This window comes from Gopherus flavomarginatus, chromosome 1 (genome assembly GCF_025201925.1).
Source record: "Gopherus flavomarginatus isolate rGopFla2 chromosome 1, rGopFla2.mat.asm, whole genome shotgun sequence".
Classification (NCBI taxonomy): domain Eukaryota; kingdom Metazoa; phylum Chordata; order Testudines; family Testudinidae; genus Gopherus; species Gopherus flavomarginatus.
In genome coordinates, this window is record NC_066617.1 from 187,686,467 (window position 1) to 187,704,281 (window position 17,815).

The 17,815-nt window shown below is 38.2% G+C and overlaps 2 protein-coding genes across 23 annotated transcripts in view; one reads left to right on the top strand and one right to left on the bottom strand.

The window, feature by feature from the left end:
* LOC127054628 (uncharacterized) overlaps window positions 1-17,815 on the top strand; it is a 600,194-nt gene that overhangs the window by 246,560 nt on the left and 335,819 nt on the right. The gene's annotated exons all lie outside the window — the stretch shown is intronic.
* Window positions 1-17,815, bottom strand: part of ROBO2 (roundabout guidance receptor 2) — a 1,593,247-nt gene that overhangs the window by 14,099 nt on the left and 1,561,333 nt on the right. For 10 of the 22 annotated variants that reach the window (XM_050956226.1, XM_050956216.1, XM_050956330.1 and 7 more), the window contains 3 exons: window positions 16,615-16,823; window positions 5,256-5,438; window positions 354-524 (listed from right to left, as the gene is read on the bottom strand). In XM_050956226.1, coding sequence (XP_050812183.1) covers window positions 354-524; window positions 5,256-5,438; window positions 16,615-16,823 — 563 coding nt within the window. The remainder of the gene's footprint in view (window positions 1-353; window positions 525-5,255; window positions 5,439-16,614; window positions 16,824-17,815) is intronic. The other 12 variants (XM_050956366.1, XM_050956340.1, XM_050956375.1 and 9 more) reach the window with 2 other exon arrangements.

Sequence of the window (17,815 nt, forward strand, 5' to 3'; positions counted from 1 at the left end):
TATTGTTACCTCCATACATTGGCTAAAGTGGTTTTGGAGTGAAAGCAGATGAAATTCAGTCGTTTTAGATGTGACTTGCAATGACATTTCTGGAAACCTGAGAGGAGTTAACCCATCCATAGACGAACCAAAGAAAGGTTTGCTTGAAGTCCTGCTCAATGATGAATCAACCAAGTTTTGCACAGCTCTCATTTCAACATTATTCACTTGACAACTTAGAGATCTTACATCATGGAACAAATAGCTCATTGGAGCACACACACTTTAAGGGAACACTCTACATTTTTTTCAGTCCTGCAAGAATGCAACATATCAGTACTACTACGGAGCTGACTTCAAACCAAAGAACTTACCGTCTGTCATTCCCTCCCTGCGGTGAGGCAATGGAGGTTGGTCCAATCTACCCCCCTTGTGTTTTTTAGTAGGCCTAGGCCTCTGACTCTGATTCAGGGCTGCACTGGTGTTACTGTCAGTTGAAAATGGGCTGCTTGGCCGAGGTCGCTGAGAGGAAGGGTACGCTTTGCCTACAGGGAGAAAAAGGAAACCAAAATGGAAAAAGTTATTGCAGTGAAGTAAGCTGTGCTGTCATGTGTCTGATCTGAAGTACTGCATATCTGTCCTTTCAGCGCTCACATGAAAATTGTCAACCCTTTGGGGTGGGGACCATCTTTTTGTTCTGTGTTTGTACAGTGGGGTCCTTGTCTATGACTAGAGTTCCTAGGCTCTCTGGTAATACTAATAATATTAATGATGATAAAGATAAAGTAAGTGCCCTGCTGAAATATCTGCTGATGACAATCATTTTAAAATACTCCACAATAAGCCAAGTGGGAAACTCAGCATTATATTTAACTAAAACTATTCCAAAACCATTATGTTAAAACTATTATATGTTGTTTAACTCATGTCTACTTTTTATACTAAACAGATGTATTCAGAATAATTTCTTACACTTGCAGGGGGATAAAATAGTTTTGCAATTATATAACATTTATTCACCCTATATCATCTTTCTCTGTGTATAGCAAACATATACAGATTCTTAGCTTCGTGACTCCAATGCACTGTATATGTGGTGTAATGCCAATGACACTAATGTGGCTGATTTTACAAAATATATACTAACTCGTGCCTATAGATCTACGGACCCAAACAAAGAGCCCAACATTTATTTTTGTAAAGATTTCCCCATTATTTTATTATTTTGTGAGTATGCACGTGTATATAAAAACTTATTCTGGACACATGTTGGTTAACTGAATTGATTACTCAGAGATCTGTTTACACTGAAAACACTTCCTCTAAAAAAACACCCCTCCTCTGCTTGACTCTATTCTAATGGGGCATTCAAGAGTATCACAGCAGGGGTTGTTTGATGACAATTCAGTTGCTTTATTCATTTCTTTTTTACATGTATATATATATTCAATCAAATTCTCCAAAGTCTTTTGAATACATTGGCTTATTTTCTATTAAGATTGGATGATCCCTTTGGAATCTTTACAGAATGTTTTATTCTTGTTTCACTTGTTTGACATCTGTAACAAGTAACTTAGGAATTTTAACATTGTCCTTTGTTTTGAATTGGTGGTTATTCTAATTTTCTTTAATTGTATCCAGAGTTGAATATGTTAAGGTAACCAAACATCTTGTTTTTCTTTTAAACCCAGAAGGACCAGTGCTTAGGTCTGGCCAAACTGCACAGGACTTGATAAGAGAGATGAGATGGCTGTATGACATCTTTGTGCTCCCAGGCTGCTTGGGAGTGGTTTTAGTGTCTGGTGAAGAACTTAGAGATGACTGTGGGCTGCTCTAACCTAAACTGGCTGTTAATATCCCTCAAAGAGCCAGTATGCTTGCAGGAACTCTACTGGACTACAGTGGAGTTCTAAATACACCTCCTTTTAGCATTGCCCTAGCACATACCCTACTCTGGCGGGGTCTTTTAGGGTTAGAGATAGCTATGTTGGCTTTCTGTCATCTGGGGTTTCCTCCATGACAAACGAATCTTTATCTGCCAATTGGTAAAGTGCTACAGCCCTTTGCATTGCCGGAATGGTGAAAAGGAATCAAGATCTCTCCCACAATCTCCCACAGATTGATTTTTAGTAATTTGTACATGCAAGAATTGCTTTTTCAGCATTTGATTTCTTATTTTTTCTAGTTATAGATTAAACCAGAAACAAATACATGCCAAAATAGTGAGGATTTGATTTAAAAATTGTAAGGAAAAGAAATTCAGAGATGAGTCTGAAATCCCATCATTAACTCGCTCCATATTGTAGCACAGATGTTTTGTAAAAATAAACCCCGCCAGCACGTAGATACCGTGGAGTGTAAAAATAACCTCCTCCATGGAACTTTAATCTGCACCAGAGGAGATTAAAGTAAAAGTTTCCTAGTGCATGTTAATGTAGCACTGTTTGAAATGGGACTACATTAATGAGCACTTGGGAACTTTTAGTGCACACCAGTACAGTCGACACTGTTTAGTCAGTGCATGAGATGCTAGTGAGGACTAAAATTTGGTGCAGACTAAAGCACCTTGTAGGCAAGCCCTGAATCTAGGATGAAATTTAATCTTTAAGTGAATTCTCTTGCTTTCATGGGTATAAGTCTAACCCTTAATTCAGCATGCAGGCTTTGGAAAAAATATATGACATGCTTGTGATTGACTTAAGTACCTATGAAAGAGAGGGGCTAACAATAGCACTGACTTAAGTCGTACACAGGGCAGGCAGGTGATGTGCAAGCTTCCCAGCACAATTCTTTCATTGTACCTCAGATCTGACCTGTAGCATATCTGTTATTCTTGTCTCTTTAGTAAAATCTGCTCAATTGTGCCAGACTGTCTGTATTAGTGATACAATCATCCCATTCTAGGGTGTTAAAAAAATGAGAAGAAAAAAATACTCCAAATCATTGAGCTATATGACAATTAGCACAACAGCACCTGGAAACCTGAATGAGTGTGTCATGAAGGAGAGATACTTTGGTCTTAATTCACCAATGCCTTGTCCCCTGCATAGTCACAGGCACCCATGAAAAGCGAGTGTAAGATGATACCAAATCAGAACGCGCCAATCGCACCAGTGATTGTGTTTTACACCCACTTGGCTATAGGTGTTAATGACTACACTGGGTATAAGGTAGTGGAGAATCAGGCCTTGAGATAACACCCCTGAATGACAGTCATAAAGAATATTGCCTCGTCTTAGCTAGAGAAATGCCCTGTGAAGAGTCATTATGATGCATCAGGTAATATGCATTTTAAAAAACGCATACATATATTGTTTGATAGACCATGGCCCAGGAGGTATCACTAAAAGTATCATATAGTCATTAAACTATATTAAGTCCCAGGAAGTGTTTTTGCTTGCTGCATCAGACCCATATAGGAGAACAAAAATCTGTTGCCATAATGGTCCTATGATGATAAGGGATACTTTGGTATGTTGTAAACTGTAATGGTTCACCAAATAGGTAATATGTTAGCATGCAATTTTTAAAACGCACATCAATCACTTGATAAATCATAACAACATCATCAAATAATTGGGTGTTTTTCAAGCTGGACACTCCCAATACTTGACCAGAAAGATTCACCTTTCTTGCACGGATAGGCTACAAAATAATACATTTTAAAGTTTGTGTGTGTGGAGGGAAAGAGGGCCTGTATCTCTTAATGAGCCTGATCCACACAACATTAAATCAACATAGACTTCAATGGACTTTGAATAAGTCCCAATGAGAGTGTGCAAAAACTAGAAAGGGAGCAAAAGTTTTGGTGCTCTCACACAAGGCTTTTCAAAGAGTCTCTTTAAGCAAAATAATCAGTGTTAAATGATATTTTGGCCAAATTCTCCGCATATTTTGGCACGTCTAAAGGCAGGCAGTCTATTTATTTCCCTATGAAAAGACAGACTGAACAAATCAATGTTTCACTACTGCAGGGGAGCAACTGGAGAGCTTTGTCTGTTTTTAAAAATGAAATAACTGTTTTAAAGATTGATGAATTTAACTAAAGAGTCGGGGTGAAATCCCAGCTCCACTGATGTCAACGGCAAAACTCTCATTGATGCCAATGGAGCCAGGATTTTTTACCTTCTGTCTTTGTGAGTGGCTTGGGTGAGTGCCAAAAATCTTTTCGCCATTTTAAGGTATAGCATTTGCCATCTAGTCACTGAGGTAATTTTGCATGCATAAAGACTGCAGGATCAGCCTCTATGTTTATGAGCAACTTTCCTAAATGCAAATAATGTACTAAAGGGCAAAATTTTTATGAGAATAGTACTAGAAGTTCCAAAGTTATGGGAACAGAGTGGTACCTGCAGGCAGAAATGTGAAATGAGTGTGTAACAAAAAAAAAATTCCCTAATTAAAATTGTGCTGTTAGTTTTTGTCAATTTAATTAAACAGCAAAGGTTGTTTTGCAGTTTTGATAAAAGTTAGGATACACAAATCAATTCTCGCTGTGTCCAGAACATTTTTATTACATTTTACTTATTTCTTTTTTTTTGCTAGAAATGAACATATGAAACATGACACATAAGAGGCTTGTGAATTATAAATTACATCAAGTAAATTATATTTACTCTTCATTTGCTTCAGAAGGAGTGTGTTGTTTTCAAAAGCAATACTCTTTTTGCCACTCTTACATTTAACTTGTAGATGCAGTTGATATATTTTTAATTAATATCCTGAAATCCAAATATAATAAGTTATTCCAATAAGTGCCATTAAAGCAACTGATTAATAAGGCTGTTAGTGATAAACTTACACCAGCTCATCCCATGCTTAGAGAGCCTTCCCAGAAAACACATTGTGCAAAAGAGATGCACTAGAACAGCAGTAATGGAGGTAATGACTAAGTGTGCTCTTCATCACTAGAAATATTATTGATTGTGAGAAGATTTTGCAAAAAATAAATCATCAAAAATTGCATGGCAAAATTAGTAGTCTCTTTGCTGCAATATAAAAGGGAGCACATGTCAGTAAATCCATAGTGGAGTCAGAGTAAAGGGAAATAGCAGATTGAAGCTGGTGATTAAAAGCTTGTGCTATTCATTGCTTCAGAGTACTAAAATTAAAACACAGTGGAAGGTTTTGATTAAAGCTATGCAGAAAAAAACTGTACAACCTCCTTACTCCATGCAGGTTAAATAAATTCTGAGTGAGACATGAGCTCACTGAAAAGAAGAAGAGAAAGAAAAGGAAGAGACCATGCAGAAAGCATCAACTTTGAGTCTACAAACCTGTTCTTGTCAGGCTGGTTCCATCCAGCCTAAACCCAGCTTTATCTGCTGCTGCAACCAGTGCTTGTGCAAAACTGCCGCTGGTAAAGATCGAGTCATCTGAGGAGCTACCTACACTAGATCTATGACTAGAAAAGTTACGGTCCTCATCAGACGCAGAACCCCATCCATTTACCATTGAACCTAAAAACAAATGTAGGGGTCTAGTGAGTTGTATACATTTAATATCTTATCTGTTTATCTAAGGCTCAAAGGCCCATCATGTTTATTTTCTCTCATCAAGAAAACAAAAGTTTATCTGGGAGAGTCTGGCATCAAAGCATTATCTGTGTACAAGGAATCTTTCAGGAATAGATGGAATTACATTCATAGGTTGTCCCTTGATCATTTGACCATATGTACAAAATGGGCCAAATTCTGATATCATCTATACTTATGAAAATTCTGTGTCAACTCCACCAAAGTCTATGTGTTTACTGCAAATTTACAGCAATGTAAAGGAATTCTATTGCCACATGATCTGACTCCACATGTTGTCAAGTAGTGCATAGCCTGACATATACAATGTAAGGCCTTAATTTAGGAGACCACAAACGTGCATAAGCCTCACTGAACTTCTTTAAATTGAACATTGAATGCATGCTTACATACTGTTCCAAACAGAGATGGAGTTAAGGAACTATGTAAATGCTTTTTTTAACTGAGGCCTTAAAATCGTTATGTGATCTTTAAGTCAAAACTAGAGAGTAACAAGTACATATTGTAGTTCATTGTTATTCCTTGAGCAAATTCAAAGAGTTTCAGTCTTAAAGTTTTGTTGGGAATAGATTTGCAGGAAATATGTGACTAAATTCTGAATTTAATATTGAATCACTTACACATTCAAATGCTGCCTTCCTGCCCTGCTCATGGGTTACCACTATTGTAAGAAAAAAGTGCAACTACAGTTACAAAAACATATTCAGAAATAGAACGGATCAAATCGCTTGAGAGAGAGAAAGAGAACGAACGTAAGTATAATACTTAATACTGATGGAAGGATACATCCTTTTGGCTCCCCAGTTATCTGTACTTTTTAGTATCTGAAGCATGGTTTTGATACACAATGTACAGTATACAGGTTTCAGAGTAGTAGCCGTGTTAGTCTTTATCCGCAAAAAGAACAGGAGTACTTGTGGCACCTTAGATACTAACAAATTTATTGTAACATAAGCTTTTGTGGGCTTTTGTGGAAAATACAGAAGGAATATATATATATATACACAGGGGCCATTACACAAAGTAAAACTATTTCCCCATGCTTATCTTCCCCTCCTCCCCTAGTTCCTTATATCTCCTTGTCAAGTGCTGGAAATGGGCCATTTTAATTACCACTACAAACAGTTATTTTTCTCTCCTGTTGACAACAGCTCACCTTAACTGATCACTCCCCCTATAATGTGTATGGTAACACCCATTGTTTCATGTTCCCTGTGTGTGTGTGTGTGTATATATAGATATAGATATATATAGATATAGATATAGATAGATATCTTCTTCTGTATTTTCCACTATATGCATCCAATGAAGTGAGCTGTAGCCCACGAAAGGTTATGCTACAATAAATTTGTTAGTCTCTAAGGTGCCACAATTACTCCTATTCTTTCAATGTACGTATAGTATGTACTACATTTTCAAAAGTTAACACTGAGTTTTGGATTTTTAAAGTTGCTGGACACCCATAGTACCCATTGACTTCAACTGGGGTTATAAGTGGTGTGTACTTTTGAAAAACAGTCCCAACCAGGGCCAGTGCAAGGATGTTTTGCGCCCTAGGTGAAACTTCCACCTTGCGCCCTCCTCCATGCCCGCCCACCCTGAGGTGCCCCCTCCCCCTGTGGCAGCTCCTCCCCTCCACCCTAAGGCTCCTCCCTTGCGGCAGTTCACCACCCCCTACCCTCTGCCCTGAGGCACCCCCCCGCCCCAGCTCACCCCTGCTCTGCGCACAAGCATAAGCACTCCGAGCACGCCGTCGCTGCTTCACTTTTCCTGCCTCCCAGGCTTGTGGTGCCTAAGCTGATTGGCGCCGCAAGTCTGGGAGGCAAGAGAAGTGAAGCAGCCACGACGTGCTCAGGGAGAAGGCAGGGCAGGGGTGAACTGGGGCAGGGAGTTCCCCTGCATGCTGCCCCCCCTTTACTTGCTGCAAGCGGTCCTCCCCGCACTCCTCTGCCCCAGCTCCCTCTGCCTAAATGCTGGCGGCGACTGGGGTGGCCAAAGATCCGGCCGCCGTGGTCGCTGCCAAAGAAAATGGCGCCCCCCAAATCCCAGTGCTCTAGGCGACCGCCTAGGTCGCCTAAATGGTTGCACTGGCCCTGGTCCCAACATGTCTCAGATTTCCAAAAACTGAGATATTCAAAATCACACTGTGGCCTAAATCACTACATACATTACAAAATAAGCAAGTGAGCACATGTGCAGCAGCAGAAATGCTGATTTTTTCAAGATATGCATGGATACATGTGGAGGGATAAATCATCCCTTAGATTTACTATATACTTACTGATGATGTACAAATGTTGTAGTGTAATTTTAATACCTGACCTGCAAACTCTCTTTTTTGTTACATGTACAAGGGAGTTATTTAAAGCCTAATGTCTAAAACAAAACCTTTAAATTATGGATTGCTTCTTAGGCCCAAGTTGATAGGATAGATATTTGTAGTATTGTAGTTTATTAAAAGCTATCTGGCAAAAGTAAAGGAAAAATATAACTGAAATCAGGAATTAAATCAATTACATACACCAGTGGTTTTGAACCAGGGGTATGCATACTCTTGGGGGTACACGGAGGTCTTCCAAGGGTACATCAACTCATCTAGATATTTGCCTGGTTTTACAATAGGCTACATAAAAATCATTAGTGAAGTCAGTACAAACTAAAATTTCATACAGACAATGACATGTTTATACTGCTCTATTACTACTCTTGATCTGAGCTCTAAGGAGCCGAGAAGTGATCCACTGAAGTGTAAGTACAATATTTATATTCCAATTGATTTATTTTATAATTATATGGTAAAAATGAGAAAGTCAGCAATTTTTCAGTAATAGTGTGCTGTGACACTTTTGTATTGTTAGGTCTGATTTTGTAAGCAAGTAGATTTTAACTGAGGTGTAACTTGGGGGTACGCAAGACAAATCAGACTCCTGAAAGGGCACAGTAGTCTGGGAAGGTTGAAAGCTAAGACATACACTGTACTACAAAAAAAGAGGAAGAGGGAGAATTTTGTGTGCCACTAACTTTTTGAAAACAATGGATTGCTTTGCAGTGCTGCAGTGACCAAATCTTTTAACATCAGCAAAGTGGCAGGCTGTAATAACACAAGTTCATGCACTCCAAAGATACACGAACAGAAACTGAAGAGGTCTATGGAGGTCTGACAGGCAGAAAGTGTGTTAAGCACAACAGAAAGTGACAGAGTTTGATTCTGCTTGCCAAGAGCACACACAAAATTATTACTTTCCAAATAGACTCCACTTGACACAGACAGATGTAAGGAATCTAAGATAACAGCAAGGGAAGGCTGAAACCGAACTTCCTCAAAGAGGACCCTTTCTTAAACAACAATCAAGGGATCACAGAACATCATACAGAAAGGAGAGCAGTAGCTTGGCAATAGTTATTGATATGAAATATGAAAAACAATGGTATAAACAGATATAAAAACAATGAAAAGGACAAAAGAAAATGAGATGTTATAGGTGAAGACAGTTTCAAAATTGCTTCCTATGACCTTAAAGTTCAGCATCTGCTTAGTTACCTTGCTGAACTGGGCCTACAATTTTAACAATGTAAATAGAACAAAAGGAATAAGTCTAAGTATGTTTTAAGGAAGAAAATTAAAATATACTTTCCATTTGCAGTCCATCTACCTGAATACCATTCATGTAATTTTCTGAAGCAGTTGTTATACAGTATGTACTATATATGCATACACAAACTACACACGCACACAGATCAGTTTTACTTAGCAGTACCTAGACTTTAATTATTGCCAAACTATTATTACAAGAGTACGTATTTTTTACTTGTATTCTTTCTGAAAGTGTTGGAAAGCCCGGGAGACTGAAGTCCCACTTTTAAGTACAGAACAAGTTGTAGCATGGTGAGCAGCAGTGTGCTCCCAAACACACACATGCACACATCTCTTTCCCTTTGTCTGTCTTACTTCAACTGTGTTGTGGAAGGACCATCTCTAGAAGTGAAAGGGTAGCTCAATCCTCTTGCTGATTTGATCTTTATTTGCTGAATCTGTCAACCTGGTTGCCGGCTACTGATGATATTTTTGGTATTATGGCTTCCTGTACTTTGGTAGCTGAACTGAGATTTGCAGCTCATTTCACATAGATCAATGAACTGCTATAAATTGTAGGGAGTTTTTGGTATCCACTGACTTGGGATATAATTGAACTGGGAACTATGGGTGAAAATATCCAGACATTACTACCAGTCTCCTGAGCTACTCTGGCCAACTGCTTAAACAATTTTTTTTTCATCACAATCTGTAGAAATAAAAATGTTCCTTTGTTTATCTTAAAAACATGTGGACCCTCACAACTAAAGACTGAATCTTGTTTTGTTGTACAAACACCCCTAGGCCATAATTCAGCTGGGTTAATCTAACATACTTAGTAAAAGATGACTGCTTTCTAATGGTGCCCACTGGCACTGTTCTCCAAACCAGATAAACAATTGTTATCTGAATAAAGGTAGAATAAAAGGTACTTGTGTCCCTCTTAGATCAACTATGCATTTTCCAAATGGGCTTTTAGTAGGTTTACCTCCTTTACATGCAGCAGCTTACTCTGTGTTGTCGAAGATTACATTGGAGTTTTTATGTTTTCTGGCAACTGTAAATTTTACTCTGGCACACAGCAGCAGTAAATGCATTATGCAAAACAAAATCAACTATCTAAAAAGTTGAACTCTGTTTTCTTGCTCCATAAAACATTTTTGGATGCTATGGCACACAAGTTGCTTTGCTCTTACAGAAAGGTTAGGGGGATAGAATTGCTAGTAGATTGCTTGCTACTGATTTTATTATTTCCTGACATTTTACAGGCAATGAAAAAGCTACTTCTTTGTGCAAACTGAATCTTTCAGTACATCTCTGTACTTTTTTTAAGTCTATCCTGCCTGTGAAACACAATCAACCTCTCTTCTCATAAGAAGCTGCCCGTTGGTCCAGATGCCTTCAAAACAAGCTCTTAGCTATTGACTAGTACTAGTCCAGGTGTACCGATTTAAGGCTTGAACCTTCAACGTGCTGAGCACTCTGGCCCCAATGTGGCAAAGCACTTAGACCTAGCTTTACAAAGGCATTTAAGTGCCTAAAGATGCAGATAGGTGCCTATTGGGATTTTCCAAAGGGCCCAGGTGCCGAATTCCCATTGGCCCTTTTGAAAATTCGGTTACGCACCGATCTACATATTTTGGTGCCTAAATACCTTTAAAAACTGGCTTTATGCACTGATATAGCAAAGAATTCCTATTCATTAAAGCACTTATAAGCACATGCTTAAGTTTAAGCATTGAAGCCAACAGAACTCAAGTATGGGCTTAAGTGCTTCCACAAATGAGCATCTTAAGCACATGCTTATCTTTAAACATGGGGATTATCCACATGCTTCAAGTTAATCTTATGTTTAAGTACTTTGCTTGATCAGGGCCAGAGTGTCCAGTGCTTTTGCAGGATCTAATTCTCTGAGCCTGATCCTGCTCCCCTGAAGTGAATGGCAAAACTCTCATTGCCTACATTGTGCAGGAGCAGCCCTTTACACTCCTAGGAGCACATCTGGCCTTTTATATTTATTTATTAATACAAAGCATGATCATTGATTTTAGTGGGGTATCATGCAACAGTGTGAGGCTATGGCTATGCTGGGTAACAGAAAATCATGCAAAGTCCTGAATATTGAATAAAAAAGTGCTCTCTCCCTCTCTCTCTCTCTCTCTCTCTAATCTATAAACCCACTCTGAAAATAAGACCTTGACATATCCTGTATATTATACAACAGTGATTTTCCCCCGTACCAAATATTGGAACTTATAAGTATGACATGAAATTTGTATGTTCTTAAAATTGTCTCTTCTGGCCAGGGAATCTTTAATAAAAGAATACAAGCCATTCATACAAGTTTGACACTTTATAGGTCCACACATAATCAAGACATCTATAAACATTTAATGAAAAATGAATTTATGCCACTTAGCCAAATTTATTTGTATTTTTATTTTCAATCTTTCTAGATGTTTTGGTTTCCATATTGCTGAAAGGCCCAACATTTTTTCTAATTTATTCAAGCTGTTAGAGAAGAAATGCACGTAGAACATTAAGTAGTTGCTCAAATGTTGCCGAGCAGTAAAATACTATGATAAAGTGGCATCTTGCTGTGTCTCTACTACATCTTCAGCACTAAAATTAATTTATGATCAGTCATCAATTCATTTACATGTCATTTTATGCTAAATCCATCCTTGCTGATGAATGCGTATCCCCAGATCCATTAAGCTAGGATAAAGCCTGTGCTTTATAGTATGACCCTGCTAATTGTTGTATTACCATTTTTATGAGATACAAAAACTAGCAGTTCCCTATTTTCTAAGCACATATTTAATCCATGAACCATATTCTTCCTATTAAATGCAATCTGCCTAACTGCCTGTAAAATAAAATCTTTAGCAATATGTATCCCTGAGCAAATAAATACAAATATTGACCTCTGCCTTGGTAAAATATTGGTTAAGTAACTGATGTTATATAATTTTCCAGAGTTATGACATTTGTGCTCAGACATACTGAATAAACAGCTTTTACCACGTAGCTAACAAGCAAAGTGGATTTTTTTTTATTATTAGATTGAAAATATGCAAAAGAAGGCTGTTATTTTCTCTGTGCTATACTTTTTGCTGACATCTTTATTAGAATTTTAGATTATTTCAATTTTGTTACCCATGTGCAGGAATAACTGTGTACTATTTTCAGTCATAAGAACATAAGAATGGGGCAGACCAATGGTCCATCTAGCCAGGGACAGCTCTAGGCATTTTGCCGCCCAAAGCACGGCAGGCAGGCTGCCTTCAGCGGCTTGCCTGCGGGAGGTCCGCCGAAGCTGAGGGACCAGCGGACCCTCCGCAGGCAAGCTGCTGAAGGCAGCCTGCCTGCAGCCCTCACGGCGACCGGCAGAGCACCTCCAGTGGCTTGCCGCCTCAAGCACACGCTTGGCGTGCTGGTGCCTGGAGCCGCCCCTGCATCTAGCCCAGTATCCTGTCTCTGACAATGGCCAGTGCCAGATGCTTCAAAGGAAATGCAGAGAACAGGGCAGTCATCAAGTGATCCATCCCCTGTCATCCAGTCCCAGGATCTGGCAGTCAAAGGCCACAGGACACCCAGAGCATGGGTCTTGGCTAATAGCCATTGATGGATGTATCCTGTTTCACTTGAGCAAACTATAGGTTTGATTAAACTACAATAAACCCTGGAGTTAACAGGGTTGCATCTACAGTGCTCACTGTTTCTACACTGCTGGTGGCAAGGCTATGAAATTTTAAGGGGGTTGGTCAAGGCCTAAAAGTTTTTCAATTGACTTCAATGAGAAGTGGATCAAATCCATACAGTAATCTTAGACAATTAAGTCCTTATGTACTATTAAAGCAGAACAACAAGAATTCTGGTCAAAATTATGGTACAAAATTGAATCATAAATACTAACATTACATTAAACCAATGCAACCCTGTCCCCCAAATGTCCCATTACCAATATTTCAATGAACCTGTTAAAAGAAAAGGAGACATAAATGATCAATTAACTGAAAGTTAAGAAAGCAGGAGTTCTATATCAACTCAGTATTTTTATGAGAACCAGCAACTTAATCGTCTAATAAACTATGGATGATATGGGAAAAAAACACATCATAGTGTTAAAATAAGTCCTTCTTTCCATTTACTCTTACTCAGAATTTTGCTGGAAAAAAGTTAACGCTTCAGCTTTTAGATTTATAAAATCATCACACAAAAGGTTAAATAGAATTTTCCCAGCTTGGGCTTCCTTTATAATACCTAGAGACGATTAAGATGTATTTACTGTGAACTCCTCTTTTCCTCTTTCCCTCCCTCTCTTTTTTTTTAATACATGTCAGCATTTGGTTTCTCACGCACAGAGGAAAATCTCTGTCTGCATCCTCCATCAGCACTAACTAAATCAAGAGGGGCTGGGAAATAAAGACTTTTTGACAATGACTATAATTTCTAAATCTAACATTTCCTAATTCAGTTGACATATGATACTACTGACCTTAATAAAATAGCCTTTGGAAAAAAATCCTGATGGTGACATTCCATTTTGGGCCTCAACCTCAAACTTTTGGAATTGTATTGGATTTTCCATCTATCAAATTATATGGTATAATCAAAGTAATTCCTCCACTTTCAGATAAAAAGATCCACTACCACTGAGAGACCACTCAGAATGCACTAAAATCTGACGGCATCTCTAACAGCTCTGCTTAATCATGGTCTTGGATGTTATTAGGACTTTTCTAGCAACTTCTATTTTCTAACTGCCATAATGGGAGACTTCCTGGAGAAACACCAGCAATAAATTCCATCACTTAAACATGCCTCATGTCAGATGCATTTAGAAGTTGGAGTTCTGTTTCCACTGAACCAGTCTGCATAGCACAAAAATCTCCCCCTTAGTGGGTGCTGGATATAAAACTAGTTGGCAACCTCAACAGCAAGCACAAGGATTGACTCTGCTATGAAGACTAAACTACCCTCTCACTCCTAGAGATGATATCTCTAGGTCAGTGCTGAGGCAGGCTGACCTCAGAGCACTGCTTCTATCTCTGTTGTCTCTCTGTTCTGAGGCCTTCAGTATCTCGGGATGTGAGCCAATATTTTTCCATAAGTATTAACCTCACAGAAACACCTCTTTTTAAAAATAAATGTTGGCTTCTGAGTTCTTAAGGACTAGGTACTACATTTTTGCTCAATTTTCTAAAATATTCATTAGCTTTAGAGAAATGAAACAACATTATAAAAGTCCCAGGAAATCAATGTTCTAACATATCTGAAGCCCAATGCAAATAATGAGCTTGTATTTTAACTCATCAGTTATTTTGTTTGCAGGATATGAGGAGACCTCAGGAATGCCAAACATATCAAAGATAAGCAAATCAGGCAATTTGAGAAACCTTTGAAACAATGGGTTCTACATATCATGCTTATTGCTGAAAAATCAAGCCTACGGGGGTTAATGGGATCATAAAAATCTCAAAATATTATCCTTTGAAACATTCCCCACAAATATAATATGCACTCCCTCATGTGAAAGTTACACTATTGCTAAGAGACTCAAATCCAAGAGAGAAAATGAAGGCTTTTATTGTATTTCCCCATACAGTCATTGAAGAAGGCAGAAGACAATTTGTTATCTAGATGCCTGAGATTTTGTAGGTCATTTTACTAAACATATGTATTATTTATAGGTTACGAGGTAAAGCACAACTTCTTCCTGCAATATACAACTTCACAGACTGAGATTTTTAACACACCAATAATTAAGCAGTATTTCTATCTAGGAAAGCAGGTTTGATTTTTATTCATAAAAGCATCAATTGTAATGAACCCAGAAGTATGTTAACTGCAGCAGAAATGCAGCTGTCCTTATTTCATTCACATTAGGTAAAGTAGGATACTAATAACAGTTGAAAATGTAAATGGGTGAAATGCTCATTTTCTGATATACAGATATACCCATATTGACATATTAATACACACTGAAGGGACAATATGTAGTAAGCTGATTTTTTTTATTTAGTCCTGTATTATGACTGTAAAACCTTTGCTGCATTCCTAATGGAAAGGCTTCAGAGCCATTAGTGAGATATGCAAAAATATGCAGAATTATAGCCTGAAGGAGATTATGCTAGAAATTCAGGCAAAGTAGCTTACCATATTCGGGCACTAATAAGTCAGCCTTCTGAATTCAAAAATTTAAACTATAACTCTACAGCTTTCAGTTTGGATCTGGATTTCAAATCACAACACTAGAGCTACAGTTTTTAAATCTTAATTAGCTTGGCAAGCAGTCTGGCCTAAGGTAAGGGGGAAACCAGAAAGTGGGATAGAGCAGTACACTGTTTAATTCAACAAGGGAAGAAGAGGAAAATTATAGGTAGTGATGCTTCATCACTGTCACAGTCCTGCCTCCATCAGTGGGAACTGCAATGTGTTTTCAGAGCTGCAATGTTTAGATAAGGGAGTAAAATTCTTAGAACTTGTAAGGCACAGAGAGGAAAGATAAAATTAAGTGGTGCTACATTAATATGTCCCCAGTGAGCAAGTGTACTGTGCAGGTATATCAAGAAATTAGTGCTTTCACATAAAGATCAATGACTGAAGAGACAAACAGTATTTTTAATAAGCTATGTAAGACCACGCACATTTGAGTCATCAGTAGAGCTAAATCATCATGGATGCAGTACATTATGTAAGGTCCACCTTTAGTTTAAAGGAAAGTTTACTGATTCCTCAGAATGGGTTCATAACGTTCATGTAAAAACAGCTTTTTCTCAGAAAACTCCATGCCTTTCTGTCTTTCTTTGACAGCAATTTTACTAATTCAGATTCAGTGGAATAGTTTAGCATGCATTTTCAGGCCCCTCTTTGTTGATCCCAGTTGTAACTTTTCTAGACACCCAAGGAATAAGAAACATTGAAGGAAAAGGTGACAGAATAATTAAATATCTTCACTGAAAGGGAACAATTATTAAACACAGCAATATGAAGTGGGTATAAAATATATGTTTCACCTACATATACATTTTTTTCAGTCTACTAATACATTTCGTGCTGATCTAGCCAAGCTTATTCTGAAAAGTCTTTTTACCTCCCTGTGTTCATCAGTGCATGCTTTTACACAGCCAAATATCTAGAAACATTTTAAGATAACATTTACTTTTTATGCTGCTCCCAATATACAAAATACAGTATATCGTTTCAAAGTTAAGAGCTCCCCCCCTCCTTTTTATGTAATAGACTTGCTTCCTCAGCAGACTGAACTTTTCATGAAAGACAGGATATAATTGAGTTTTCTTTCATGTCTTTAAAGCTTTTTAAAATTCATGAATTTTCTTATCATTTTGCAGCAAAGCAAAAGTATTTTCAAATCCTTCTTTAACTTTAGTGTTTAATATTAACATATTTTAAATATCACAGAAATAGAATGGAATAAATTTTTGCCTAAAAGGTATTTGATTTATGATGTATTTTAATATTACAAACAGGTTGGTTTCACTGTTAAATGTGTTCGGTTACCTGTCACAGAGCTGTCTAGATTGTCCATACTGGATCCCGGAGTATGCTCTAGACCTCTTAGTGGCCTAGTGATTTCTATAGCTTCTTCTTCAATATCATCCTCATCATCATCTGGAATGTCTGTTTCCAAATCTGAAATAAGGGTTCCAGCTACATATCCCAGTGGTGGAACTGGGGCCAGAGGAGGTTGAGTATTGCTTTGGATGTGCCTATACAAACATATAAACAGAAATGCTGTTGGGCTGAGCGGAAGACATTGGTTTGCTGGGCCAATGAGAAAAGAGACAGATCTTCCAGTATACCCTGGATGTATTTACACAGTCGTTTGTAAGTTATTTACCCAAGAAGAGGTGACTCAGATATCTATCTCAGGTACGTATATGGTACCTATTACCATAGTATCTGAGCGCTACCTTTTAATGTATTTCTCCTTAATACAACCTCAGTGATGTGGAGAATTGCTATTACCCCATATTACAGATGGAAAACTGAGGCACAAAGAGAATTAGTGAGTTGCCCAAAGTCACATAGGAAGTCTATGGCAGAGCAGGGTCTCCTGGGATACAGGCTAGTGCCCAAACCGTTGGAACATTCTTCCTCTCAATACAAGCCAAAAGCTTTCAAATTCAACTAGTACTGCAGGAAGAGGACATTTTTTCCCACCCAAACTAGATGTTATTACATAGAATTCAGCCTGAAGAAGAGTTTTCAGGTAATATGGATTGTATCTCATCTTCAGCAAGCATGTACTTAGTTTGCCCAACTAGAACTAATTTACCTAGAACACAATGAGATCATTATTGTGATCCTTCACAACACTGATTTTGAAATCTGTGGATCCTAACTCTGCAGCAACTCTAATAAGGGGAGCAGGACCCAGTCTCTTAGCTGTGAACTGCTTTCTTGAGCAATTCTGTTTGAGTGGGCGCCATGACAGGCCAGTAGGGGGTTCTCAGAAGCCAGTTATGACTTTGCTTGACTGTTTGCAATCTGTAAAGTGGATCCTTATTCATGATTGGTCAGCATGGTAGAAAGCCCAGAACTGGTCTCCTTATTGTCAAAAAAATAGATCCCACAGTGAACTGGATAGGGAGGCTAGGACTTGGAATATTTAACTTGCACCAGCAGTAGGCCACATTGGGTCATCTGATTGCACTTGAACAGGCTATGTGAAGCAGGTGTGGTCACTGGATAGCAACAT